General features: G+C 36.3%; 3 protein-coding genes across 10 annotated transcripts in view; 2 read left to right on the forward strand and 1 right to left on the reverse strand.

Moving 5' to 3' along the window:
* LOC123322429 (insulin-like receptor) overlaps positions 1-10,917 on the forward strand; it is a 47,986-nt gene extending 37,069 nt beyond the window's left edge. For 3 of the 7 annotated variants that reach the window (XM_044910376.1, XM_044910378.1, XM_044910377.1), the window contains exons 8-18: positions 205-385; positions 2,727-2,899; positions 2,956-3,120; positions 3,546-3,738; positions 3,797-3,922; positions 5,969-6,036; positions 6,093-6,311; positions 6,808-6,944; positions 7,262-7,477; positions 7,659-7,924; positions 8,532-10,917. In XM_044910376.1, coding sequence (XP_044766311.1) covers positions 205-385; positions 2,727-2,899; positions 2,956-3,120; positions 3,546-3,738; positions 3,797-3,922; positions 5,969-6,036; positions 6,093-6,311; positions 6,808-6,944; positions 7,262-7,477; positions 7,659-7,924; positions 8,532-9,546 — 2,759 coding nt within the window. In that variant the 3' untranslated portion in view covers positions 9,547-10,917. Of the gene's footprint in view, positions 1-204; positions 386-2,726; positions 2,900-2,955; positions 3,121-3,545; positions 3,751-3,796; positions 3,923-5,968; positions 6,037-6,092; positions 6,312-6,807; positions 6,945-7,261; positions 7,478-7,658; positions 7,925-8,531 lie in introns of all 7 variants that reach the window. The other 4 variants (XM_044910379.1, XM_044910381.1, XM_044910380.1 and 1 more) reach the window with 4 other exon arrangements.
* A 178-nt stretch (positions 10,918-11,095) lies between these two features.
* Positions 11,096-15,835, reverse strand: LOC123321743. 2 transcript variants are annotated; one of them, XM_044909480.1, is made up of 4 exons: positions 15,682-15,835; positions 12,923-13,887; positions 11,248-11,575; positions 11,096-11,214 (listed from the first exon to the last, which is right to left on the reverse strand). In XM_044909480.1, exons 1-3 carry the CDS (start codon positions 15,758-15,760, stop codon positions 11,282-11,284), a joined length of 1,338 nt encoding a protein of 445 aa, XP_044765415.1. In that variant the 5' UTR covers positions 15,761-15,835; the 3' UTR covers positions 11,096-11,214; positions 11,248-11,281. The 2 variants fall into 2 exon arrangements, with proteins under 2 accessions (XP_044765415.1, XP_044765414.1); XM_044909479.1 differs by lacking the exon at positions 11,096-11,214 and having other exon boundaries at positions 11,231-11,575.
* A 559-nt stretch (positions 15,836-16,394) lies between these two features.
* On the forward strand, positions 16,395-18,877 carry LOC123321744. Its single transcript, XM_044909481.1, has 3 exons — positions 16,395-16,689; positions 16,839-17,791; positions 17,942-18,877. The coding sequence occupies exons 1-3, from the start codon at positions 16,608-16,610 to the stop codon at positions 18,233-18,235; spliced, it is 1,329 nt and encodes a 442-aa protein (XP_044765416.1). The 5' UTR covers positions 16,395-16,607; the 3' UTR covers positions 18,236-18,877.
* The last annotated feature ends 8,445 nt before the right edge of the window (positions 18,878-27,322 follow it).

Raw genomic sequence — 27,322 nt, forward strand, 5'->3', positions numbered from 1 at the left:
TATTTTCCTGCACTTCGAACATTTACCAGTTTGTTTTCGGGGATATAATCATTTTTTTATTGGAAAGCGAAATGACATTTGAATATTTTAACTGTCTGAGGAATGGACAAGTTGATTTTAAACTTAAACATATAAGTTCAATATTGCTTTCACTACAAATATCCATTAACCGCTATGGGGTTATACAAATTTGCTTTTTTTTAGGTGACGTTAAACAGCTGAACGTGAGTTTAAAGCAAATAAGTAGTAGGGCAGTGACCCTTTCATGGCAGCCGTTCAAACTTGATGATCAACGAAATTTGTTGGGATATATTGTTTACAGTATTCAGACTAAATACAATAATCTCACTCTGTATGACGGAAGAGATGCATGTGGTGGAGATGGGTAAGTGTATCCAGGGCATCATTAATCTAATCCTAAATTGTTTTCAACCTTTGTTATGAAAAATCCCTCAATCTGCATCCAGTTTCTCGAAACATTTCAATAGCATGAGTCTAGCATAAATGGTTTTCGAAAAATTTCATTTTGTATAAGCCAGTCTACTGGCTTCAAAAGTGCACCTGTTCTGTTAGGATCCAGCCTAGCTCGTGTAAATTTTTGGGTTATAATGGACGTCTGTGTAAAATTTGCAGAGTGTCACAACATCTATCCAGTGAGTTTTCGAAAACTTTCGATTTCTGAGTTCTGTCCACTTGTTCGCAGGAATTATATGGATAATTAATTTTTATTATGGACAATTATGACCGTCATTTATGTTTGTATTCAGGAATCATGTCGTTGAATAATGGTGATAAGTTATTATCATTTCTCAAGGTGATCGATTATCCGGTATGTTCAGTACCCGTTCAGAAGATATACCGTGTAATGAAATAAATTGTTTCTGTGACATTCTAAATGAAAAGGACATTGCGAACAATCGAACTGAAATGAACATATTTCAGAGCTCTATTTTTAAAACGTATATATCGATAAAGAATGAAACAGCCGTCATACATTAAACTCGAGTGGGAAGAATGATTTGTGGTAAAATGCATAGACCTCAAGGTCTTCTAAATTCGCAAAATTATGACATCCTTAAGCTTTTTCATGTGCGTGTGGATCTTATTAATTTCAAGTCGGGATCGTTAGTTTTAATAAGTACGAACGGAAAGACAAAATTTTATCTGAAAGTAATTTTTAGTCTCTCCACTATTCGAAATGGAAAATGATGGTTTTTGTTGATAAGAAGTGAATATATGAATCGACTTTTGAGCTTGGGTAGCTTTGAAATATGTAATTCTTACTCAATCAGAAGATTCTGATGATGAAATTGTGGGTCCTATAAAGGTTCCTTTAGTTTGATGATCTAATCCTGTTTTATTCGGAGGTCCTTTAGGAAAAATTCATGTCTCATTGAGTACAATGTCCGCAATTCAATAACCCAAAACTTGGGTAAATTATTACACATCAAAACGTCTCTGGTGAGCCAAAAATGTTTTCGTCTTCGATAAATCCCTATTCTGTTTCTGCAACAGTTATTTTGCCCCTATTGCTGGGGGAAGACATGGCTTGCGTCTAATATGTCTTCAAGGGAAGCCTGGCGACAGTCTGGCTTATTAAATTGTATCGATCTTATCTACGAGTTTTATCAAAGCACAACGGTTATTCTGTGCTGAAATATTCAACAGCAAGTTTTATTTTGGTAGTCCTATTGAATTTTCCACGACATTCACTGGAATATATTATTTCGGCAAAACGATGATATGGCTTCATTGTTCGTAACTTGTAGCTTTCCACGTTATCGTTCTTGGAGCTTGGAACAACGTCAGTAAAGATGTCTGGCTGAAGCTCATTCAAAGCCATTTCATCATATTGTACATACAGCTCCAAGATTTAATGCTCATCAAACCACATTTCTTTGTACAACCAAACGTTTCCAAATTTTCACAGTCCTCCAATGATTCGATAAGCTAGGAGGAGGTGGACGAACAATTGGATGAATAACTTTAAACAACGCACTGATCCGTTCTACAGATTGAAATGAAGAACAGTTCAACATTTCGTTAATGAGAGGATAATGAATCTGAATAAAAGGTTCCACACCATCATTAAGCCAAAGCATATAACACGTCGAATGATCCTGAGTTGTGGAGCCTTGGCACAGCTTAAATTTATGGCGTCTTCTAGGCAGCTTGGAAGAATGTGCCGAGAATTGGACTGCAAAACGTGCACGGTATTGTGATGAAAGATCTCGAAGCCAAACGGGTTTCTCGCGAATTCTATCGAACGTTTCGTTGGAAAACACTTTGAGCACCATCCAGAATTGTATCAGTGTTTGTTCTGTTCGATTGTTCCAATCTTTACTCATCGAGTTATGCACATTTTTATGCAGATACCGAACTGGAAAATCGTTGCTTTGTTGCACGACAATGAACCTTATGGACTACGCAGTTTGAAATTCAATAAGCGTTTGGCAGTTCGTCAATTTCACCCCTCAACTTTAAAAATCACGAAGAATAAATCGTGCTATTCGAATTTTATCAACTCGAATAGACTAGGGAAAGTTTCCGAATCCAGAAGTTTCATCGAAGAGCCAGAGAAGTTAGCTAACTTCAATTCTGCCCTGATAATTTCATGAAAATTCACGATATATGTGTCAAATTCCTATACGTTTTATTTTTTCTCTTTTATTGTATTTATCGTTCTAATTTTGGATGAAACCAAGAAGATGTCTTTGAAATTGTAGATGGCGTGTTGATGATGTTACAATACAGGAGGACCATGAGCAGGAGGTTGTCCATCTCCTGACCCATTTGAAGCCTTACACACAATACGCGTTTTACGTGAAAACCTACACAATCGCAAAAGAGAACAATGGAGCACAAAGTAATATAACGTATTTTACTACTAGTCCATCAGGTAATTTATCGCTCAAAAAATCAAGTATAGCGATATATTGACTGTTGTTTTTCCAGTACCATCTATACCTCCTAAACTGATTGTCACTAGTGACAGCAGCGATTCGTTGAAAATATCATGGGCACCACCATTGGAGCCCAACGGTAACATAACCTTTTATATCGTGCATGGAAAGAAGCAAACAAGCAACGGTGGTTTCTACAGGAACTTCTGCGAAGACTGTGAGTGAAAAAGATTTTCTGCAGCTGGAATTGCTTTTAACGAACAAAATTTAGGGAAATTTATACGCTACATGTCCTGCCCATATCTTCATTTTACATCATCACTAAAATTTTTGAACATACCTCTTACAGGACCCTGTACATATATACAGCAGATCATGATATTGAGTTTACTCACTGACACCTCGAGTATCTAGATGATAAATTCGCGAATAAATTTCCCTAAACTGACAAAATATATTGTGAGGGTTACCAAGTACGAAATTTGGTCCTTTGGACATCGCCAAATATAAGAAATTCAATCAAGAAATGAATTGATGATTCCGATCATCATTTGGTGACCCCTGATATATTTGATCGATGTCAGATCAACCTCTTATGAAACGCAGTCAAGATTTTTCTTAAGAAGATTTATATCTCATCAGCTAATTTCGTCACGATTGTAGCAGCCCCTTCTCATCAAGCAACAAGCAGCGAACCGACTCCGAAAATTGATAATTCTAGTAATGTTACCAACGGTACATGTTCATGTGACGAGAAAGGCATGAAGGAGATTAGTATAAACGAAGAGATCCAGACTGACAGAATCGAGTTCGAGAATGCCCTTCACAACGAAGTGTACGTGAGGAAGTAAGTGCCAACACCTTTAACAGAAACCTTACCCTCTGAATTCTAGTTATAAACCACGGAGATGCCAAGAAACGGTAATATTTCGTGAAAACACAGCCTCTATCTCTTCAACGAAGGACATAAGAAGCAGAACACCCAAGAATTTATTCGAAAAATTACACAGTACAAAAATGTTAGTAATTTATTTATTTATTTAGAAAATACAGGGATACAAACAGAAACAATTCCAAAACAGTATCCACTCTGTAAATATGAAAAATCAATTTCAGTTAACAGACAAAGTAAGGACTTAAGTACACCCCAAAACACAGTTCAATACATTAAGATAAAAAACAAAAACAAAAAAACAAAAGGGAGAAACAGTCAAGTAATGCATCATGATATTCATACAGTAACACTTTTGAGTTGTTTTTTGAAAATTTTCAAGGAGGATTCATAAAAATTTAAAGATGTGCCATGTAGATTACATATTTTTTGACATCTCACTAATGGTGAGTTCATGCCAATATTTGTTCTCCTGAAGGGAATGTTGAACATTTCATGCTGTCTAGTTGTACGATTAGGTACATTAAAATCTAATGATGTTAGTAATTCGGTTGAATCGATATGCGAACTCATTATTTTGAATAAAAATAATATGTCATTTATGTTCCTACGACCAATCAGACTGACAATATTACACTCCTTTTGTATTCCAGAATAGTTACTGTTGGCAATAGTGATATTAGTTTTACGAGCTAAGTGTCTCAAAAATTTATTCTGTACTCTTTGCAGCCTATTTATGTATTTAGAGTAAATCGGATTCCACACGACGGAGGCGTAACAGAGCTTGCTATCTATAAAAGCATAATAAAGTGAAATCAGAGATCGCACGTTTTTGAAACTTCTGCAGTTTCTTATGATGAAATCCATCATCCTCGAACAGTCGACTGCCACAGAATTCACATGATCGCTGAAACTTAAATTCTGGTCAATAAACACTCCCAAATCTTTTACGGTTTGCACTTTTTTTATGTAGTTTCCATCAATGTTATATTGGTATGAAATCTTCGACCTATTCCTTGAGAAAGATATGTAATTACATTTTGAAAAATTTATGAATATGTTGTTCTGAGCACAATATATTGCGATACGATCAAGATCACTTTGAATTCTCCGGCAGTCCTCCAACGTCCGCAAGCGAAGAAAAAGCTTGAGGTCATCAGCATATAGTAGCACGAGTGAGTACCTCAAACATCCAATAATGTCATTTATATATATTATAAAGAGAAGGGGACCTAAGTGACTTCCCTGTGGTACTCCAGATGTACTTATGTATTCGGCCGATTTATGTCCCTCCACCACCACCACCTGTTTTCTTCCGAATATGTACGTCCCAATATAATCAGGGAGACCGGGAGTTTCACAAACCTCAGCTAATTTATTAATGAGTAGTTTATGATCGATTTTGTCGAACGCTTTGCTGAAGTCCGTGTAGATCGCATCGACCTGATGTCCGGCATCCATAGATCGGGAAATATACTCCACAAACAGGGTAAGGTTAGTGTCAACCGAGCGTCCAGGGTAAAATCCGTGTTGTTGTGGGATGATAATTTTCTTAGTTTCGCTTAGAAGTATTCGATATATGATTTGTTCTAATATTTTTCCGAATATGGAAAGTTTGCAAATGGGTCGGTAGTTGTTCATTTCACTTTTTTTACCACCCTTGTATATGGGCACAACATGACTTAACTTCCAGACTGTGGGGTAATATGAAGAGAGAGACATATTATAAATGCTCGTTAATGGGAATGTCAAGGCATCGATACAGTTTTTTATGAAAATTGGGGGTATTCCGTCGGGACCAGGTGATTTGTTGATTTCAATATTTTGAAGGAGGTTACGTACTTCAGACTCATCAACGGCTATAGAAATTTTCGGATTTTTACGAAAGTGAAAGACAGTACCGTCTTTAGGTGTTTCAAAGGTACTTTTAAAGAAAGTGGCAAATAGTTCGCACACCTCTCTAGGTCCGTTAGCACTAGATGTCTCAAGCGTCATTTTTTTAGGAATGAACATTCTTGACTTCCGCCTGTTAATGAATGATATCCATAATGAATTTATGGATGCTTTGTTTTCTTTGTCACTTGGTATTTCATCCGAAACTTGCTCGATTGGAATTATTAACATCTCTTGCTTCATTTACCTCAAATTTGCTCTAACTCCTATTAATTTTCAGGCCAGTCGAGACCAGAAAACGGAGATCAACCCAGTTCAAAGTGTGCGGAAATAATTCATTCAGTTACGGTAAACCATCAACGAATGGTAAACGTACTGTCGAAATTAAAAGTGTTTATCTCCAGGTTCTCTAGGTACTACCGATCCATCAGAATTCCAAACATGCATCAGGGGAAAAACGGAAGTGTTGATCGACAAGCTGCATCATTTCACATCATACGAGATATCTGTTCAAGCATGTAGGGAGCAGGAGAAAGGAGAGGTTCTGCCTAATGGTACGGATCCTATTGAGGTGCTGTGCAGTCGGAAAAAGCAAGAAAATAACGTAAAAACTCTTGTCAAAGGTATATTGGAAGTTAAAATGCTCAATGGTGTATTGAATCTATTAGAAAGTGTTTTTTTGTGACTTCAGAAACTTAGGTACCACCGTGCATATCTCAGCGCCTTCACAAAGTCTAGAAATATGAAAAAACAACTTGATTTTTATGCGAATAACCCCCTAGCTCTCACGCCAATCCACCCTGTCAGAAATATTTAAGATTCTTACGTAGAAGCCTCATGAATTTAGTTTTCCAAATGATTCTTCATTGACGTGTGGTTTTTTCCGAAGAAATATCGGCCATTCTGTTGGTTATCAAGATTTTTTCATATACATAAGGGTTGTTGACAGGTTCAATGCTCCTTTGATCTGAATAACTGTCAAAATTAAAGTTGTAACACATATTTCAGAAAAAATTAACTGATGTTCAGAACTTTCAGCGATTTTCATTGAGTTTATAGGATCTGAGATATTCCTGGTGGTAAGTTTTCAATATTATAAACATAATTCTTATTCTTCAGTTGGGGCGGACGATATCAAGAGGGTTTACGTGATAAACCAAACGATGGAGAGTGTAACCATCACATGGGATAATCTAACAGAACCCAATGGATTGATATTTAAGTATATTATAGAGTACAAAAGAAACAGTGAAAATGTAAGTTTAATCAAAATTCATTGGGGTATATCTTCAATCGTTACGAATCTACCTATTTATTAGTGGACATATTGGGAAGCCCTACACTGGATGACTGTAAATCCGACATGAGTAAAACCCTTGAAGATGATTTTTCGTAAAGAACCGCTTGAAAATACATTTTGGTTCTATGCATAAAAAATGCATCAGAATGGGAGTTTTCGATGTCCAGTATATTTGATATTTCGATGTTTTCTAAGTAGTAACCAACGCATTGAAGATACACCCTGCTGCTCAACAAGTTTTTTATTTGGTTCTGATTTAAAACTTTTCCTAAGGCAAAATCTTCTGTAAATTGTATAACTCACGCAGACTGGGAACATCAAGGCAAGATCTACACCTTGAAGCTAAGTCCTGGCAACTATAGCCTCAGAGTATTAGCTATAACGGCGGGTAATAATGGAAAATATTCCCCTTATGTAACATTTGTTATAAAAGAGCCCAGTAAGTTCACCGTTCTAATTATGAGTATTGTTCTCCCGTTATTTGTTATGGTGAGTAAATTGAAAAACTGTCGTCTTCGTGAGAAGCCATGGATGAAATGTGACAACTTTCAACTTCTCATCACATGCTCATAAAATTCCTTTAAGAAATTGGCAGATTTTTCCTTGTTTCTCACGAAGAAGGCTGTGTGATCCATGGAGAAGGACAGATGGTAAACTTCAACCATTTCAGGGTTTATTGACGATATTCTTGTGTTACAAGAAGCAAAAAATGCAAAAGAGCAGCATGAGGTTGCTGGTTCCTTCAATAAACCCAGAATATATGCCTACGGTGTATGTTCCTGATGAATGGGAGATCCCAAGAAAAAACGTTGAATTAAAGACTGAATTAGGACAGGGAAGTTTCGGGATGGTTTATGAGGGGAAGGTGTTCGATATCAGAGGAGTAGCGGAGATGAAATGCGCCATTAAAACCGTCAATGAGAATTCTACAGACAGGTGGGTTTTATCCAAGTTGCAAAAGGGTTGTAGGGTGTTCCAAGTTCAGGCATGGCTTCATAATTTGTCATCACATCGTGTTTTACCAGATTGTTCATTCATAATTTGAGGGGGTGTTTCAGGAAGCTAGGGGAGTCGAGTGGGAAAGCATCGAAAAAAAAAGTTTTAGTTTTAGTTGGGACACCCTCTACTTTGAATGTAATTACATTAAAAGGAATCAGAAACTCAGTTTTGTTTATAATAATCTCAATTCTTCATGTAAAACGCCTTGCTTTGCCATAGATAGCTCATCTTGCTGCATGAGGACCATAATGCTGGATTACAAGTTTTCGTAAGGATTACGATTCAGATTCTATAACTTCAAACTGTGAATGATTTCACTTAACTTGCCGTATTCCTTGCCGAAACTTGTATCGTCATCAAACATGAAAGCAGCAGCAGGTTTTTCATCTTATGATGCTCGAGGAAGGCATGAGCTTTAACGATATTTCATCAGTTAGGATCAACAATGAGAGCCTTCATTGTTGATTCTGGACCGCTGAGAATGTTAGCTTTATATCACAATCTGTCGCCATCGCATAAGAAACTTAAAAAATAGTTAGCTTAGCTCTTTATATTGCAGAGAACGTCTAGAATTTCTGAACGAAGCCTCGGTGATGAAGGGATTCGATACAGCTCACGTTGTCAAACTTCTTGGCGTTGTGTCGCAGGGCCAGCCTACGTTTGTCGTCATGGAACTGATGGCAAACGGCGATCTGAAATCTTACCTCAGATCCCAAAGGCCAGACTGCGAAAGCTACACGCCCAGCGGCAGGCACTCCCCAACCCTGAAGCAGATCCTCCAGATGGCGATCGAGATAGCCGACGGTATGGCGTATTTGTCGGCCAAGAAATTCGTGCACAGAGATTTGGCTGCCAGGAATTGCATGGTGTCCGAGAACCTCGTTGTAAAAATCGGAGATTTCGGAATGACCAGGGATATATACGAAACTGATTATTATAGGAAGGGGACGAAAGGACTGTTGCCGGTCAGGTGGATGGCGCCGGAGAGTCTCAAAGATGGCGTTTTCACCAGCAGCAGCGACGTCTGGAGCTACGGCGTCGTCCTTTGGGAAATGGCGACGCTAGCGTCGCAGCCCTACCAAGGTTTGTCCAACGATCAAGTACTGAGGTATGTGATAGACGGGGGAGTGATGGAGAGGCCGGAGAATTGCCCGGATAAACTGTACACCCTGATGAGATACTGCTGGCAGCACAAAGCTTCAGCCCGACCCTCTTTCCTCAAGCTGTGCTCGTTGCTGCTGGAAGACGCCAGTCCAAGTTTCGCTGAAGTGTCGTTTTATCACAGTTCAGCCGGACTGGAGGCACGCACCTCCAGACCTACGCCTTCACCATCTCAGGACGACCCCAGCACCCCGCTCAGACCTCAGGGAGGTATGGATGAGAATTTGTCGTTGACGAATTCCAACCAGGATTCGGATATCGAGCTGGATATCGAGTCCGGTACTCACATTAACTTTCCCAGTATTAATAGTTACGACTGCAAGGACAGTGTTACAACAACAGCCAACGGTTATGTAAGTGGCTGTCCGACAAATGGTGTAGCAACGACGCAGTGCTAGTTGTTGGGTACATATCACATTTCAAGTATTTCTTGAGATCTGACTAGTTAACTCATAAATTTGTGAATTCTCAAGGAGGTCCAGTCAAAATATGCTCATTTTACAACGACATAACATGTACATAGTGAACTAAAATCAATCCATTCTCTTAAAGCATCCCGATGATATTAATCACTTATCGATAATTTGGCTGGACTTAACCTTACGTCTTTTTCTTCCACATTGAATGCCGACATGCTTTGAATTATACTCCTTCCAAGCGGCTTGAATCAATGACAGGTTGCATGAAATCTTTCTCTGTGAATAAGATTAAAGGAATTCCTCAAGTTATAAACCAAACCGTTTTGTTTTCAGTGGCGAATCATCGTAATGGCTGAGAAAATGATTAAAAACATACATACCCTCACAGCCTCTCCCTCATAGTTCCTATAATTTCATATCAATGGAGGCAACTAAAGAAGAGATAAAATAATCATCGGTTCGGTTCAGTTAGAATAACGCAAACATTTATTTACGTTGAAGAAGACGTAGGGTCGTATGAAATATCGTTTTTATGTTCGAATAACCAAAGATTCATTATTTAGGGAATTGCTCCGCTGAATTTCTGGTTGATACAGCGTTGCTTATCAATAATTTCGAGATAATCAATAGAAAGACCTTCTTAGGCCGTTAAGTGACATCATTTTCTTTTATTGTGTCGATGAATTCACGTAATCGAAGCTAACGTCTCATTGTGTAATTTAATTCCTCATCATCTACCCACATCCAACGCACCTCAAACATTTTTTAGTAACAACTGAAGATAACCACCCCATTTTGATTATGTGAATTAATGGATTAACCCGAGAAATTAAGTGATGTCGGTTTTTAACCTGTGCCTCATTCATGGTTCAAACAGCACGAGTCGCCCATTCTCGCCCTAATTTTTTTTTCAGAAGTATGGACCAATGCTATACTTTCGAAATACTTGATTGTGTGTTCAGTACGTGCGTTTTACCATGAAAGACTAGTCTAATATTTTTTTTATATCTATGGATACTCTAGATTAAGATAATTGTCTAATTACTCATATTTATGTACGCTAACAATTGAACTAAAATTGCCTTATTAAACGAAAATATGTTTGGAAACCTGTTATTAGCAAATATCGATAATGTTTTGTATTGTATTCCGAACGATACAGTCTCAGCCTGACTTTTGAGTTCCTCTTATTTACAGATAAAACCGATTGACTATAGTTATAAGTCTGAGTTAAGTTTCCATTGTATCTATTCATTTCTTATTTATATTTTCAATTAAATATTTTGTACTATGTAATATAATGTAAATTCATCTATTATTTTGTATGAATAAATTAAATTATTAGATAAATCTTCAATCATCTCCATATTCACTGAAACCTTATTATTTTCCACCAAAAAATTGGAGTTTTCTTGTCAAATTATTGGTTTCAGGACGTTTTCTTCCAGCAGAGTTCTTCAAGTTATGTTTGGGAAATCATTATTTCAAAATATGTACCTCTTTTCATTCGAGGAAAAATACCAGTCGTAAAAAAATCATTGAATCGTTCATGAAGAAAAAAACTCATTCTACATTTTGATGAAGGTACACCGCTTCGAAAGGTTTGGACATAAACTAAGAGATATGTCACGAAATGTGTGAATAGAAATTACAACAGATGACCTAGTGTTTGAATTTCAAATCCGTATATTAAGTCTGTATACCAATAAATTTTTCATATCAGATTCAGCGATTCTGGATTATTGATTTTATCCGAGTTCTCAATGATCAAGCTCTTGATATTCACTTGGTTGAGGGCCTCTTGAATCCTTGTTTTGACAGGGCCTTCCAGGGCGTCCATTATCTGATAACGGACCAAATTGGGCATCACATTTATTCCTAGTTCCACTAAGTAATCCATTGACCCTGTTCCATCGAAACGTAATTGTATGTTGCCCAATTCTAACTGGATGTCTTCTAATTTCGGAGGAAAATCTGTATTCGTTGACTGGCTGGCGTTCACCTTAATCTGTAAAAAAAAACGTCAGAAAAATTCCCAAAAATTAGATATATTCTTCATTGCGATGATTTTCCACTGCCTTCAGTGCGGTTCACTCTATATGGTCCATAAATAGACTGATTTTAGGGAGTACGAAAGGGTAGTTAAGTACTTTCTGAGCTTTGTCAAAGGTCTGATTAGGTATATAGCAAAGTATGTGTTCAATAGTCTTGTCTTCCCCTAAGCATAGTGTGGATAGAGTCTTCGACGATACCAAGTTTGCGTAGGTGTATTTAAGTCTGCACTCTCTCATAAAGACAGCTAAGAGAGATCTAAAATTGTTTCTAGGGAATCCCAGCCAAGATTTGCTTGAAAGCCTCGAAAAAGTCCTTTAAGTATAGCAACTTCTGCCCAACCAAGGACCCTAAGTTCCATGTCCGTTTGTCATTTTCGAGAGGAACAATTCAATTTATATATCTAGCTCCTTACTATCCTATATGTATCTCACGCAGTATCACATTTAGATCTTCTATGATTTTTTTGGGAGATACGCGAATCAAAAGTTGTCCTTCGAAAAATCCCGAAAAAGATGGAGTCAGTTAACAATTCGTCAAGACCGAATGGTTGCACCGAAATGGATGAAATTTTCAAATTTAATAACTAGAAGAGTTGCTCTTTCGGAATATGTATCACATTTAGATCTGCGATAATTTTCCTGGAAGAAAAACTACTCGCAAGTTGACCTTCGAAAATTTCCCAAAAAGATGGGGTCAGTTAAAAACTCCTCAAGACCGAACGGTTGTGCCGAAATGGACGAAGTTCTCAGATTTATAACTAGAAGAGTTGCTCTTTCGGAATATGTATCACATTTAGATCTATGATAATTTTCCTGGAAGAAAAACTATTCGCAAGTTGACCGTCGAAAAATTCCCAAAAAGATGGGGTCAGTTAAGAATTCCTCAAGACCGAAAGGTTGCACCGAAATGGACGAAGTTCTCAGATTTATTACTGGGAGAGTTGCTCTTTCAGAATATGTATCACATTTAGATCCACGATGATTATCCTGAAAGAAAAACTACTCTTAAATTGAGCATCGAAAAATTTCCAAAAAGCTGGGTTCAGTTAAAACATCCTCAAGATCGAACGGTGGCACCGAGCTCGATAAAATTTCTAAACTTATCACTACAAGAATTGCTCTTTCAGAATATGTACGACATTTAGATCTACGATGATTTTTCCGGGAGATACGCGGGTTGAAAGTTGGCATGGGATGTACCTACCTGAAGCAATACTGGAAATTTGATCCCAGTGCAAATAGTAAGTTTTCTCTCGAATATCAACATCAATTCTTGAACAAAACACTATTCCTGGACTTACCGTAAAGTAGTCGACCGTGAATTCAACCTTTCCCCTCTTCCCAATGATTCCAGCAATAAGAGACAACTCCCAACTACTGACTCCCCGGAGTTTCTGCGTGCCACCTTCGAAAAATCCAAAAACAGTGCCATTTCTGAACTCGACCAAGACATCTCCACTTCTGTACACAGACGACAGCCCATAAAGCTTGGTGTCTCTCATGTAAACGTCGAAAATACCAACAGTATTATTGTAGTCTGGGGCAGCGTAAGGATCAAACTTCCTCTTCCTGATTTCCTGCCTGAACATAACGAAAATTTGATCGAAGGGTGTGATGGAGTTCGGGAAAGTGACCGGCAGCTTCCTTATCTCCTTGTTTACGTCCGCCCTCACGTTGTTATTCACCTCAGACAAGATGAACGGTTTGATGGAGTTGAAGAGGGAATCACCAACAGAATTGATGACACCCTGGAACATCGAAGCGAAAAATCCTAGATTTTCGAAATTCATCGCGATGTCTTTGAAGCCGATGTCCATGTTTATCTCTTGTGCTGCAAGTTTTCCATCTCTTTCGACTTTCATGCTGGCAACAGCTTCAACGGAGACGTTCTTCATTTTGACGGTGAAAGGTCCTTTGGCCGATGTGAAGAAGGACGATAAGGTGTAGTTACCGAAGGTTTCCAGTAGGCCTATGTCGAGGGCCACGTCAACGCTCATTTTTGCGATGTTGGCTTTCATGAAACGTATCCTGAATTTCTTCAAACCGTATATTTTCACGTTCTGGAAGTTCATTTTGCCTATCTTGAACTTGTGGGAGAATGGGGGCACTGGAAGGGGATCTGGTATAGGGGCCCCTGGCAAGCCAACTGGATCATTCTGTTTGTAATGGTCGAGAATTATGAGAATCTGCTCTGTGATGTTCTTTTTGGTCACGAGTTCCTTGGGTGGATGAGAGGCCTTCTTATTGGCCAACTTGGCTGGTTTTCCTGTGAAAATACTGTACTTTAATATGAATTTAGTTGAAAAGTCGCTGTTAACTTATTCTCAATTAAACGTGGTTCAAGAATCTTCTATCTAAAGTTACACCACCCATCACCTTTTGAAGCAAATTGTCTGTATTACAAATTAATTACAATTTCCTGATTATCACAAGTATCACACAGGCTTATAATGACCAATGACCATTAGAGAAAAGTAAATATCTAGAAGAATATTTTTTCTGCACTTATTTCTCGTTGAAGGGTATACCACTTCATTCAATGTATTACTACTATCGTAAATCCCTCCAAAAGAAGTATTTACACGTGCAAGCAGGTTCCGTTTGTGGTAATAAAGACATTATCTAAACGGCATGCGTAGAGACAAATTACTTGGATGTTAAATAGGAGGAAGTGTTTTTGTTGTTTATTTTATGGGACATCAATGACCATTAAAGAGTAGTAAAAATCAGAAAGAATTTTTTTGCTTTGCACTTTCAAGTGGTATGAGGTGAACCCAACCGCAATCCTAATTCCTATTGAAGATGTTCCTGCCACTTCACTAAATTTATTACTCATTATGTGTCGACGCCTATCGTAAATCCTTCCACAAGAAGTATTCGCTCGTGCTAGCAGATTCGGTTGTGATAATGAAGTCATTAGCTAAACGGCATGCGTAGAGACAAATTACTTGGATGTTCAATAGGAGGAAGTGTTTTTGTTGTATATTTTATGAGACATCAATGACCATTAAAGAGTAGTAAAAATCAGAAAGAATTTTTTTGCTTTGCACTTTCAAGTGGTATGAGGTGAACCCAACCGCAATCCTAATCCCTTTTGAAGGAGATGTTCCTGCCACTTCACTAAATTTATTACTCATTATGTGTCGACGCCTATCGTAAATCCTTCCACAAGAAGTATTCGGTTGTTGTAATGAAGCCATTATCTAAACGACATGCGTGAAGACAAATTCCTTGTATGTAAAATATGAGGAAGTGTTTTTGTTGGATATTTTATGGGACATTAATGACCATTATAGAGTAGTAAAAATCAGAAAGAATTTTTTTTGCTTTGCACTTTCAAGTGGTATGAGGTGAACCGAACCGCAATCCTAATTCCTATTGAATGAAGGATATGTTCCTGCCACTTCACTGAATTTATTACTCATTATGTGTCGGCGCCTATCGTTAAATCCTTCCAAAAGAAATATATGGAGGTACAAGCAGGTGTGCTTTGTGGCAATAAGAGCCATTATCTAGACGACATGCGTCAACAGAAATTCCTTCGATGTTAAATATGAAGTGAGAGTTTATGGGACATTAACGACCATTAAAGAATAGTAAGTTTTTTGCCTCGCACTTTTTTTTAGAGGTGCGAAATCATCATCATCAAAAATATGACATAATGTAGGGTGTTAACAGGTGTAGACAAATATGAAAGGGTGATGAAAATGGTTTTTCGAATACACCAATTTTAGATTTTCTAGTCAAAATTCTGCATTACTGCAGAAGCTTTAAATACTCTGCATAATAGATGCAGAGTGATGATAAAAGTGTCTGCATTTTACTACACTCAGGTTTCAATATCAATACTTAATTCACCAGTTACTTCATTTTTCGAAGGTTAAATTGGTGAAAACATATATGATATAATATGATAAAAATATTTTTCATTTCTAGATACTTCCTCATGTTATATTCTCTCAATGCTGAATACTCACCAACCGATTTCGAACCTATGAATGTAGTGTCAGGGGTGAAATGACTGCTATACCTCGATAAAAATACATAATATCAAAATTACCTGCAATTCCATCAGCACTGCTACCTAAAACAAATAACACAAGAAGGGCACAGATTGAAACGATTATTTTGTTAGCCATATCAACTACAACGAACCAGTCTGTTCAACACAACATACAATTGTGATGATCTCAATTGAATTTGAAGAAGTCAAAGTTCGTAGAGTGGATGCCTTATCGGATATATGACGCTGAATAATCTTAAAATTGTGTGGTATATCTTAGGCTTGATATTGGATACTCATAGAAATAGAGGAAAGGTTGAAATATATTCCTACCTTATAAGTATTTATTTGAAAAAAAAATTGAATGGAAAAAAAAAACAGTAGAAAAATGTTCATGAATATAGTTCTATAATTCGAAAAAAAATGGTGTGATACATAGTGTGTCCCAATTAAAAATTCGCTACTCTCCATAACTATACCACCTACTAAAACTTTTGGGGAAAGTTCGTTGAAATATTTTAACTTTCATTATTTTGCGTCTGCCTTATTCATTTTGATATTGATCGGCATCTGAGAGGTATTTTTCGAAAATTTAGAGGATGTCGTATTGTTAGATAACAGTGGCTGTTCTGATTCAATACTTTCATTTATATTTGCCCTAACTTCTGTTCCTGTGATTGACCAATACTTATCGCATTTATTATATACATGAACCTATAGGTATTCCCTTTCAACTTGATGAAAAAGATCATGCAATTGTTATGGTTGCCCTATTAGCTTCGAGATAAACAGAATACTATGTCAAATAAGAAGATGAAATCGCTGATTCACAACTGACTCTGAGTAATTCCATATCTAAGGTATACAATTCGAAAATTACTAGCATTAGATGATAAGGCAACTCTTCATAATGTTGAAGTTCTTCGCATTCAATGAATAAGATGCACTCTGCATTCAGTAGACTGATGTGTTAAAGGTTCATAATGGTTTTCAACATGAAATTAGTTTTGACGATCTTATTTTTTTTCACGATCAACTCAGTGTGCTTCTGTGATGATATTCAAGGTGAGATTTTTGATTTTTCATTCGAGTTTTCAAACGACAATAAAAAAAGATATATATTTTGCGGTCAATTCGAAAATTCAGCATAATATTTTGATGGACGGTTGACTATTCAAATTGAACTAATCAAATCATTTTTCTGGACTATTCAGGTGAAGCAAATATCAGTCAAAATCCAGCACATGAAGATACCTTCAGGAAGAAGAACATCTCAGATGAAATTTTATTAATACTCGATCATTACAAGCAGAATGATCCTGTTGGATTGCCAGGAGCTCCTATTCCAGATCCTTTCTCTGTACCCCCATTCTCACATCGTTTTCAAATAGGAAGGATGCATTTCGAAAATGTGAAAATTTACGGTTTGAAGAAGTTCAGGATTAAATTCATGAAAGCTAATATGGCGAAAATGACAGTAGATGTGTCACTGGATATCGGGGCTCTGGAAATACATGGCAATTATACTTTATCATCCTTCTTTACATCCGCTGAAGGACCTTTCACAGTGAATGCAAAAAATGTGACAGTTGACGCAGTGGCCAGTATGAAAGTCGAGCGAGATGGTAAACTTGAAGCGCAAGAAATAAACATGGACGTCAGTTTCGAGGATGTCTCAGTGAATTTCGAGAATTTGGGATTTTTTGCGTCCATGTTCCAAGGAATCATCAATACTGTGGGCGATTCCCTATTCAAATCCATCAAACCGTTCATCCTATCTGAAGTGAACGATAACATAAGGGCGGATGTCAATCAGGAGATAAGAAAACTGCCGGTTACCTTTCCAAATTCAATATCGCCTTTCGACCAAGTCTTCGTCATGTTTAGACAAGAAGTCAGAAGGAAAAATTACGATCCTTTGAGCGTTCCGAATCTCATCAACGTTCTTGGAATTTTCGACCTTTACATGAGGAATATCAAGATTTTCGGATTGTCAACTGTTCATAGGAGCGGCGAGGCTGTTGTTGAGTTCAAAAATGGTTCGATTTATGGTTTTTTCGAGGGTGGCACGCAGAAATTGAGAGGGGTGTGCAATTGGGAGTTATCTCTCATTGCAGGAATCATTGGGAAGACTGGGAAGATCGATTTCACAATTGACTATTTCATGGTGAGTGATATAGGATAACTTTTATGAATTTCCCTTTGAGCATCTTATTTGAAATGTTTATACCAGAAAGCTGGGGAATATCCAATTCTCAGAGTTACCGCAAATAAACTAGCATTCTTTTCGTTTCTTGTAATTGAGCCTTACTTACAGGTCAAAGTGAATGCAAGTCAATCACTGAATACAGATTTTCCTCCAACATTGGAAGATATTCAACTGGAGTTGGGTAACATACAATTACGTTTCGATGGAACAGGGTCTCTGGATTACTTATTGGAGCTAGGGATAAATGTGATGCCCAACATAATTCGTTACCAAGTTATGAACGCATTAGAAGGACCAGTGAAGAACAGGATACAGGAAGCTCTGGACCAAGTGAATATTAAGTATTTGATTGTAGAGAATGCGGATAAAATAAATAATCCAGATTCTCGAAATTTCTTGTAGATGTATTCTATGAATAATAGATATATTAATATATGTTTGTAACCGATTGAAGGAGACTTAACACCGTGTCAAGTTATGGAACTACATGATACAAAGAGAAGAATGAATCACAAAAAGAAGTAAAAAAACCTATTTTCAATTTGCTTTGCCTTGTAACAAGGAACAAGATCAGAAATATTGGTAGAACTTTTTTTTATTTGAGATTGAGTCCTTTCATCTGTGAAATTTATAACAATTGAAAACATTTTGAGAGAACAATGTTGATACAGATTAATTTTTTTATATTCAACTGTCGACATGATGAGCAACGTTGTAACGATTGCCTTCGCCCTTCCGGTTATATGTATAGAAAGAAATTGCGGTTTGTGAATGGAAGATGCAATAGAGAGATTGGTTTAAGGAAATATTGAAAACTGTTGGTATTTCCAGTTGAAAAGATTTATCATAACTGCCAAAAATATCAGGATTTTCACATTCCTAGTGTTTGTAGAGAGTTATACCTATAAGAGAAACTAACACAGTATTTTTGTCACGCCGCAAATGTGAACCGACAGTTGATTTTTCTTCCTTTTGTTAATATTTGTTCTGTACTTTCAGATGTGAAGTGCAATGTTTCAAAAATAAAACATCTTGTTTTGTTTCATTGAGCAATTTTACTGTTTTTGATCTTTTCCCAATAGTGTTTAGTTCTATTAATTTCGAATCGAATTATTCAATGTAGATATTAACTAATTCAATTCCTAATTAAGGCAAATATTGACTTAGAATTGCCGTGAGTTGGATAATCAGAGAAAAAAACATACTCCACAGTCCTTCATTGATTCAGTACCCACTTGGTAAGTATACAATAAACAATTTTCAATCAACCCTATGACTTATTCATAGCAGTAGGCGAAGAATAGTGAATTCAGGAAAGCTTGAAATATTTTTATTGCCATATTTACTATAAAAATTCGATAAATACCCGAAATAAGAATTCTAGTGTAAAAGCGATATGTAGATCGGCACGCCATCTACGATACGACAATGAAAACTCTATGGCAGCCGTGCAGATTCCTTTTCAGTTTTGCTACCCACCTAGTTTAGTTCAATAAACACCTGCTAGGTGGCGCCGCCCGTCTACACAATACTCACTGTCCGACTCCTCCAGCCTTTAAGTATAACACTTTTCAATGGAATTTCCAATTGGGCCCCGTGCGCGGCCATGGACGGATCCTGGAGCGGTGGTAAGTTGTTAGCGGTAAGTCCTCGAAGATGGCTACCCCCGTAGCTATCTTGGGGCACGCAGACTTCGACTTCGAGGTCAAGTACACCAAGTGGCTTGACCTTTGAAGTGGGGTAGTCGACTTCTGCGCTTACGATGCGCACGTGTTGCTGACTGAAAAATTTTTAAATAATGAAAAAAAATTTCCGCCATATTTATTATGATGTGTCATGTGGTCGGTTTGGTTGGATTACTTTTCGAACGGCCCCCGTATATTCTGAACAAAATATTTTTTGCTTGCCCCCGTATAAATTCGGAAAAATACTTTTTGGGCGACCCCCGTATAAATTAAGGTCGAAATACTTTTTTGGTTGCCCCCGTATATTCAGTCCCGATTTCGACCGGCTCCGAGAGCGCGACGGCAGCGCCACATTTTCAGTTCATTTTGACCACATTTTGCGGCAAAGTGCTGAACTAACGGCAAAATCGCCTACTAATTCTGACCCCTCAGGATTTCGCTGGCATTTCATGGGCATATGCATGGGAATTTTATGAAGGAAATTTTTACTCGAATGATTTTTTTTTTTGCTTCCAAGTGAAAGGGGGGTTTTCAAATAAGGTGAAATCAAATTATTTCCTCGTTTTTTCCAGAAATTTCCGAGTTCTTCGCGATTCAGTGGGATTTCAGGCAGATGGATGGGAAGGAAATTTTTACTCGGCTAGTTTTTTTTTGACTTTCACTTCACGTGGGGGTTTTCGAATAAGGTGAAATCAAATTATTTCCTCGTTTTTTCCAGAAATTTCCTGGTTCTTCGGGATTCAGTGGAGGATTTTTTGTGGGACTATTATGAAGGAAATTTTTACAAACTTTCACATTCTAGGAGTGTTTTAAGAAAGAACTAGTATTTCTGGAAAAAATGAGGAAATAATTTGATTTCCCCTTATTTGAAACCCCCACGTGGAGTGAAAGACAAAAAAAAAATTAAGAGTAAAAATTTCCTTCCCATGCAGCTGCCTGAAATCCTACTGAATCGCGAAGAACTAGGAAATTTCTGGAAAAAACGAGGAAATAATTTGATTTGAGCCTATTTGGAATACCCCACGTGAAGTGAAAGTCAAAAAAAAACTAGCCGAGTAAAAATTTCCTTCCCATCCATCTGCCTGAAATCCCACTGAATCGCGAAGAACTCGGAAATTTCTGGAAAAAACGAGGAAATAATTTGATTTCACCTTATTTGAAAACCCCCCTTTCACTTGGAAGCAAAAAAAAAAATCATTCGAGTAAAAATTTCCTTCATAAAATTCCCATGCATATGCCCATGAAATGCCAGCGAAATCCTGAGGGGTCAGAATTAGTAGGCGATTTTGCCGTTAGTTCAGCACTTTGCCGCAAAATGTGGTCAAAATGAACTGAAAATGTGGCGCTGCCGTCGCGCTCTCGGAGCCGGTCGAAATCGGGACTGAATATACGGGGGCAACCAAAAAAGTATTTCGACCTTAATTTATACGGGGGTCGCCCAAAAAGTATTTTTCCGAATTTATACGGGGGCAAGCAAAAAATATTTTGTTCAGAATATACGGGGGCCGTTCGAAAAGTAATCCAACCAAACCGACCACGTGACACATCATAACAAATATGGCGGAAATTTTTTTTCATTATTTTAAAATTTTTCAGTCAGCAACACGTGCGCATCGTAAGCGCAGAAGTCGACTACGCCACTTCAAAGGTCAAGCCACTAGGTGTACTTGACCTCGAAGTCGAAGTCTGCGTGCCCCAAGACAGCTACGGGGGTAGCCATCTTCGAGGACTTACCGCTAACAACTTACCACCGCTCCAGGATCCGTCCATGGCCGCGCACGGGGCCCAATTGGAAATTCCATTGAAAAGTGTTATACTTAAAGGCTGGAGGAGTCGGACAGTGAGTATTATGTGGACGGGTGGCGCCACCTAGCAGGTGTTTATTGAACTAAACTAAGTGGGTAGCAAAACTGAGAAGGAATCTGCACGGCTGTCATAGAATTTTCATTGTCAGATGCTAGATGGCGCGTCAATCGCATATCGTTTTAAACTTGTTAGTTTTTAGGATTTAATTAGATCTACTCCACAGTATTTATGGAATTTTGTTAATAAATATGTCAATAAAAATATCCCAAGCTTACCTGAATTCATTATCCTTCACCTATTGTTGTGAATTAGTCACAGGGTTAGTAGAAAATTATTGACTGTGTACCTACTAAGTAAAGGATTGTGGGGTAAGTTTTCTTTTTCTGATTTTCCATTTCGAATCCAAGTTACATATCAGCATAAAAATCAATAAAAATATTTATCAATCAAAAGCAACCCACATTTCACTATTTCAATGCATGTTAATTGTAAGTCAATAGTTGCTTCAATTGGGAATTAATATATTGACTGTAGAATTGCTTAATGAAGGGTTTTACTATCAAAACAACATGTTTTATTCTCAAACATTGTATTTCAAATCTGAAAGTACTTCAAGGGATGAGAATATAGTCATTATTTCCGAAATTAATACCTTAGCCTACAAAAAAAAATTTTCTTTTATGACAGTCAGTTATCAACAGTGTTTTGGTGCGACAAAGAGACTGTGCTGGTTTCTTATACAAGGCACTTTACAAACTGTAGGAATGTCAAGGTCCTTATATTTGTGGCAGTTGTAACAAATCTTTTCAACTGAAAATACCAACAGTTTTGAACATTTCCTTGAACCATTTTCTCTATTGCGTCTTCCATTCACAAACTGCCATTTCTTCCTACATAACAGAAGCTAACTTTGTGTTGAAGTGCTCTTGGAAGGATATGACCACAATGTTGGCTTCCATTTACAAAAACATTGGACCCTTTTAAATATTTTATCGAAGCAATAACTTGAAAATAGATAGACAATCAGATATATAAAATAATATCAATATTCTATTCTCAAAATGTTCCATTTGATAAAAATTTCACATATGAAAGAACTAACTATATATATTTTTTCCAGGCAAATTTTAGTCCAAAACATTCTTCAATAAATGACTTCTGCCAAGGGTTCTGATTAAGTTCCTTGTTTCAAGGCACAGCAAATTGAAGAGGTTTTACTCCTATTTATTATTCATTCTTCTCTTTGTATTACTTAGTTCCATAAGTTGACAAATTGTTAGGTCTCCTGATGTAGAGCATAAAGGAGGTGGTTTCCCATTTTCACTCCAAACCAAATGCAACAATACTGCAACATCTGGAATAAGAAGTTAATAATAAATCGGTCTTTATTTAAAATCAAATTTACCATATGAGAGTGAAACAGAATATTATTAAATTAAGGAGTACAATAATTTAAATGTTCAAAGAAACTTGGTGTAAAACTTCTGCAGCTAATTGCAAAAAAATATAGAAATAATGCTGCAAAATTATGCATATGGCTTTTGATAATCTCTATGATAAGTTCCACTTAATATTCACAAAGAAATTCTGCGACTACCTGAGGTTTCTGAAGTTGAAGAAAGGAGTTGTTTAACAAACCAAATATGATTAAATGTTGAGTGGATTATGTGATATTCAAATCTCACGCCTGGTTATTTTTTCTTCAGAAACCAATCAGAAAATTGTTCTAAGATATTGAATCAATCTCCATATGTCTTACCTGAGAGGAGTCAGGGGACAATTAGCACTGTGTATTTAACTTTAATTTAGTACTCAATGATATTAGTTATGATCCAAGAATGATGTAATAATAACCATATCTTACCTCAATGTTTTTCTGTATCCATTTGGCTCGAGTATCTCTCCTCCCCTCATTCTAATCCTAATGGTATATTATATCATAAACAGCAATGACGAAGGCTGCTTGGCATTCTCTTGAAATTCCAGTTGCTAGAAATCAAACAAACTACTTTGAAAAATGCTATAGTAGTCAGAAAGATGGATTGTATGGAGAAATTTCATACGCAATAAAATGAAATGAAAGTACACATTATGCTATACCATCGGACACTTCTATTGTCTTCAGACTTCAAAAAACTTCTGAACTGATATAAATTGAATGAATAAAGTCTTCTAATCAGATTGTGTTCAAAACAATTCTCTTTCATTCTAGGTTTCTTTAACGAAAGAATTCTAGGGATGTGTTCACTAACTTAATTAGAGTAAGCTCTGATTACAAGAAGCATTCACAAACGTCTTCTTCGGAGTATACTCTCTGAGCATGGTCATACTCATACTCTACTCTCAGAGTAAGATTGTGGACACAACCATGGAGTTTTAAAATGAGTTATAATTTGTTCAAATAATTTCCTTCTCTCAACTTCTTCATTCTTGCAATTACAATAAGATTTTCTAAAAATGAACTGGAAAAAGTGAAATTTCCCTTGGATAAAATCTATCATATTTTTATGAGGGGAATGGTTTCAAGATAAACATTGTGAAAAAATCATTAACAAAATTCTAACATTGTAAATGTTAAATAAAGAAGTACTCTTGGCTGTATTCAACAAATCCCACTGAAACACATAATTTTCGATTTGAGAAACAAGCATCCCATGGAAATGCACCTTGTACTATAAGTATGTCATTCCAAACAAATAAACTTATAAATATTCTGGGAAAAACTGATAAGAGTAATTTATACAAGACACATCCCTTGATTTTTGATTGATTATTCAATATGAAGAAACAGCCTTGTGACAATTTTGTAACAGAAAAGATATAAAAGAAATATTCTTCAACATTGACTGAAAATCTATCAGTATTTGTATGTGACAATTAGCATGAAGAAGTTTGGAAATTATAAATGTGAAGAGTAAATGTATAGTGAGCAACATTTTGTAATGTTATTTACCTTTTCAAATTAATCTGCAGTTATATTCCAACCATTGTATACATGAGAAAGAAGAAAATCCAGAAGAAATCCACAGCAGTTTTATTCTGGGAGTCTCCAGGCTCTACATAATTCAGAACCCCCATTCATTTCACGAGGAACTTTGGGAAATGTTCAGCTATCACCATTGTAAGGAAGAGAGCCCTGCCCTATTGACAAAGTAGAAAATTCAGATAAAGTTACCAAGACTAATTTTGCAACTATCTGAGGTTTCTGAAGATTGGAGGGAGTTGTTTAACAACCAGAATTGATTATGATTATTATATGATTAAGTGTTGAATAGATTAATGGATCATGTGATATTAAAATCTCGTTACTGGTGAATTTTTCTTCAGAAACCGCTCAGACAATTGTTTTAAGATTTTGAATCAATCTCCATATGTCTCTTACAGGACAGAAAGGAAATAGTCTTCTCATATAAGCCTTGAGTATTCTACTTCAATTCAATACTCAATGATGATCCAAGAATGATAAATAATAACAGTATTTTACCTTGGCTTTAACTTTTTTCTGCATCCATTGGGCTTGAGTATCTCTCCTCTCCTCATCCTAATTCTAAAGGTATATAATACCATAAAGAGCAACGGCAAAGGCTGCTTGGCATTCTCTCATAAAACTCCAGTTGCTAGAATTCAAACAAACTACTTTGAAAAATGCTTCAGTTGTCACAAAGATGAATTATATGAAGAAATTAAAACCGGTTTAGGGGATGGTCAATGTGCTCAATTTCTATTCCAGCACCAAAACTAAACTGGGACAACAAAACTTTCAAGAATTTGATTTTATAGGGTCACATTCTATGAACACACTTGGTACATAAGTGTTTTTCTACAAACAAGGTCCCATGACATCGTAAGTTTACACAAACCTTCCATTAAACATTTGGTAGGAATTAGAAAAAAGGAATTCTGTTCCCTTCTTCTTTTCGTCTAATTTTCTTCCCAAATTATTCACACATTCACATCCAAAAAAACTCAAGCAATAGTTAATGCATCTTAGAACCCTCCTTCCTCTATTTCCAATGAAATGTATTGAAAGTAATTATTATGCTATACCATACGACACTTCTTTTGTCTTCAGAATTCAAAAAACTCAACTAATATAAATTAAATACATAGTCTTCCAATCAGAATTATGTTCAAAACTATTCTTTTTCATTCTTGGTTTTTTAACAAGAGAATTCTAGGGTTGTGTTCACAAACTAGAGTATGTAGAGTAAGCTCCTATTACAAGAAGCATTTTCAAATGTCTTCTTCAGAGTATATTCTCTGAGCTTGATCATACTCATACTCTATTCTCAGAGAAAGTTTGTGAACGCAACCATGAAGTTTTAAAATAAGTCATTTATCGTTTTATATAATAAAAGATATAAAAGGGATATTCCTCAACGCTGACTAAAAATCTATCATTCTGAATGTGACGAGAATACAAAATTGTTTCAAAAAAACAAAATAGCCTTTCATATTAGTTATGATTCAAGAATGATAGCATAATAGCAACTTCTTACCTTGGCTAAAACCTTTTTCTGCATCCGTTTGGTTTGAGTATTTTTGAATCCTCATCTTAATCCTAATGGTACCCCATAAACAGCGATGACAATTTTTTCTAAACTCCAGTTTCTAGAATTCACACAAAAAAATTAATAAGTTTTACAGGATCACATTATTCAAGTATACACTCGTAACAAAAGGTGTTTTTAGAAACTAAATCCCACCAGGCGGTAAGCTGGTACAAACTGTGACAAGACTAATTAAAAAGTTTTGATGATTGAAGCATGAAGAGTAACTGTATGGTCAATAGTGAGCAACATTTCGTAATGTTATTTACCTTGATCTCTTTGAATTAATCTGCAGTTATAATCCAACCATCGTATGTGTGAGAAACAAGAAAATCCAGTAGAAATTACAGGCCGTTCTGTTCACGGTATAGTTGGAGTTGGAGACTTCAGATTCTAGATCGTTGGGCACCCTTATCCATTGGTAGAAACCACAGCTAACTGAGTAGAACTTTGGGAAAGGGCCATCACCATTGTAAGAAGAGCCTTGCCCCTTCGACAAAGTAGAAAATTCAGACATAACAGATTAGGTTTCTTTCAAATTGTGGATATTAGAAATCAACTCGGTCTTAATATTAAATGAAATGAATTAGAGTTACTTACAATTTACTTCAAATATGTAATTCCTTATCATCTGTTGAACGAGTAGCTTCTCCTTTGAACCTCCATTTGAAGCATTCAACATACTGTGGAAAGGTTTTTTGTTCGTTTTCTGTAGACACGCTTATAGAAAAGATAAAAGGCATACAATTTTCCAACACAAACTTACTGAATTCTGGTAAAAATGATATTTATGGGACTAAATTTTTGAATACATACACAAACCGCCATTTTGGATAACTATAAAATTTAGTCTGAAATGAATCCGATAGGTGGCTACTCACCTTATTCCATAATTCTAACTTTGTACATTTCGAGAAATCACTTAACATTTTGTCTGTTTATCCGTATAAATCATGGTTTTTTTTCTGCCAAAATATTTATTGAATCTGCCTGATCTCAAAACCAAAGCCCAAAGATTGCAGTTCATGTTGTACAGTACTTCTAATAGAAGTGAATATACCTCACAACTGCACTCCATAAGTTGATATAGTTCAAAAAGATTTCAATGGAAATTTTAAATGTTTGAAATTTTAGTTCACTCAAGCTCCAAGAGATGGCGATGAGTCACAAACACCCTCTAATTTAAATAATTTTTATATTTTTTATCCCTTATCACTCAGATTAATATCGCTGAAACTTCTGAAAGTAAAGTATTTTCTGAAGTAGTTTTCACTTAATTAATCGAAGTCATTTGTGTTGGCTGTCTGATTCTCAATAAATAATAATACCCAGTCTTTCTTATGAATTTTTTGTTACGAAATTAGTATTTGATCATTTTCAATTTCAATCTTTCTGTAGTAACGAGAATGAACAGAATCATAAGAAGAGATGCCTGGAATGTTTTAATT

Source organism: Coccinella septempunctata, chromosome X, assembly GCF_907165205.1.
Source record: "Coccinella septempunctata chromosome X, icCocSept1.1, whole genome shotgun sequence".
Classification (NCBI taxonomy): domain Eukaryota; kingdom Metazoa; phylum Arthropoda; class Insecta; order Coleoptera; family Coccinellidae; genus Coccinella; species Coccinella septempunctata.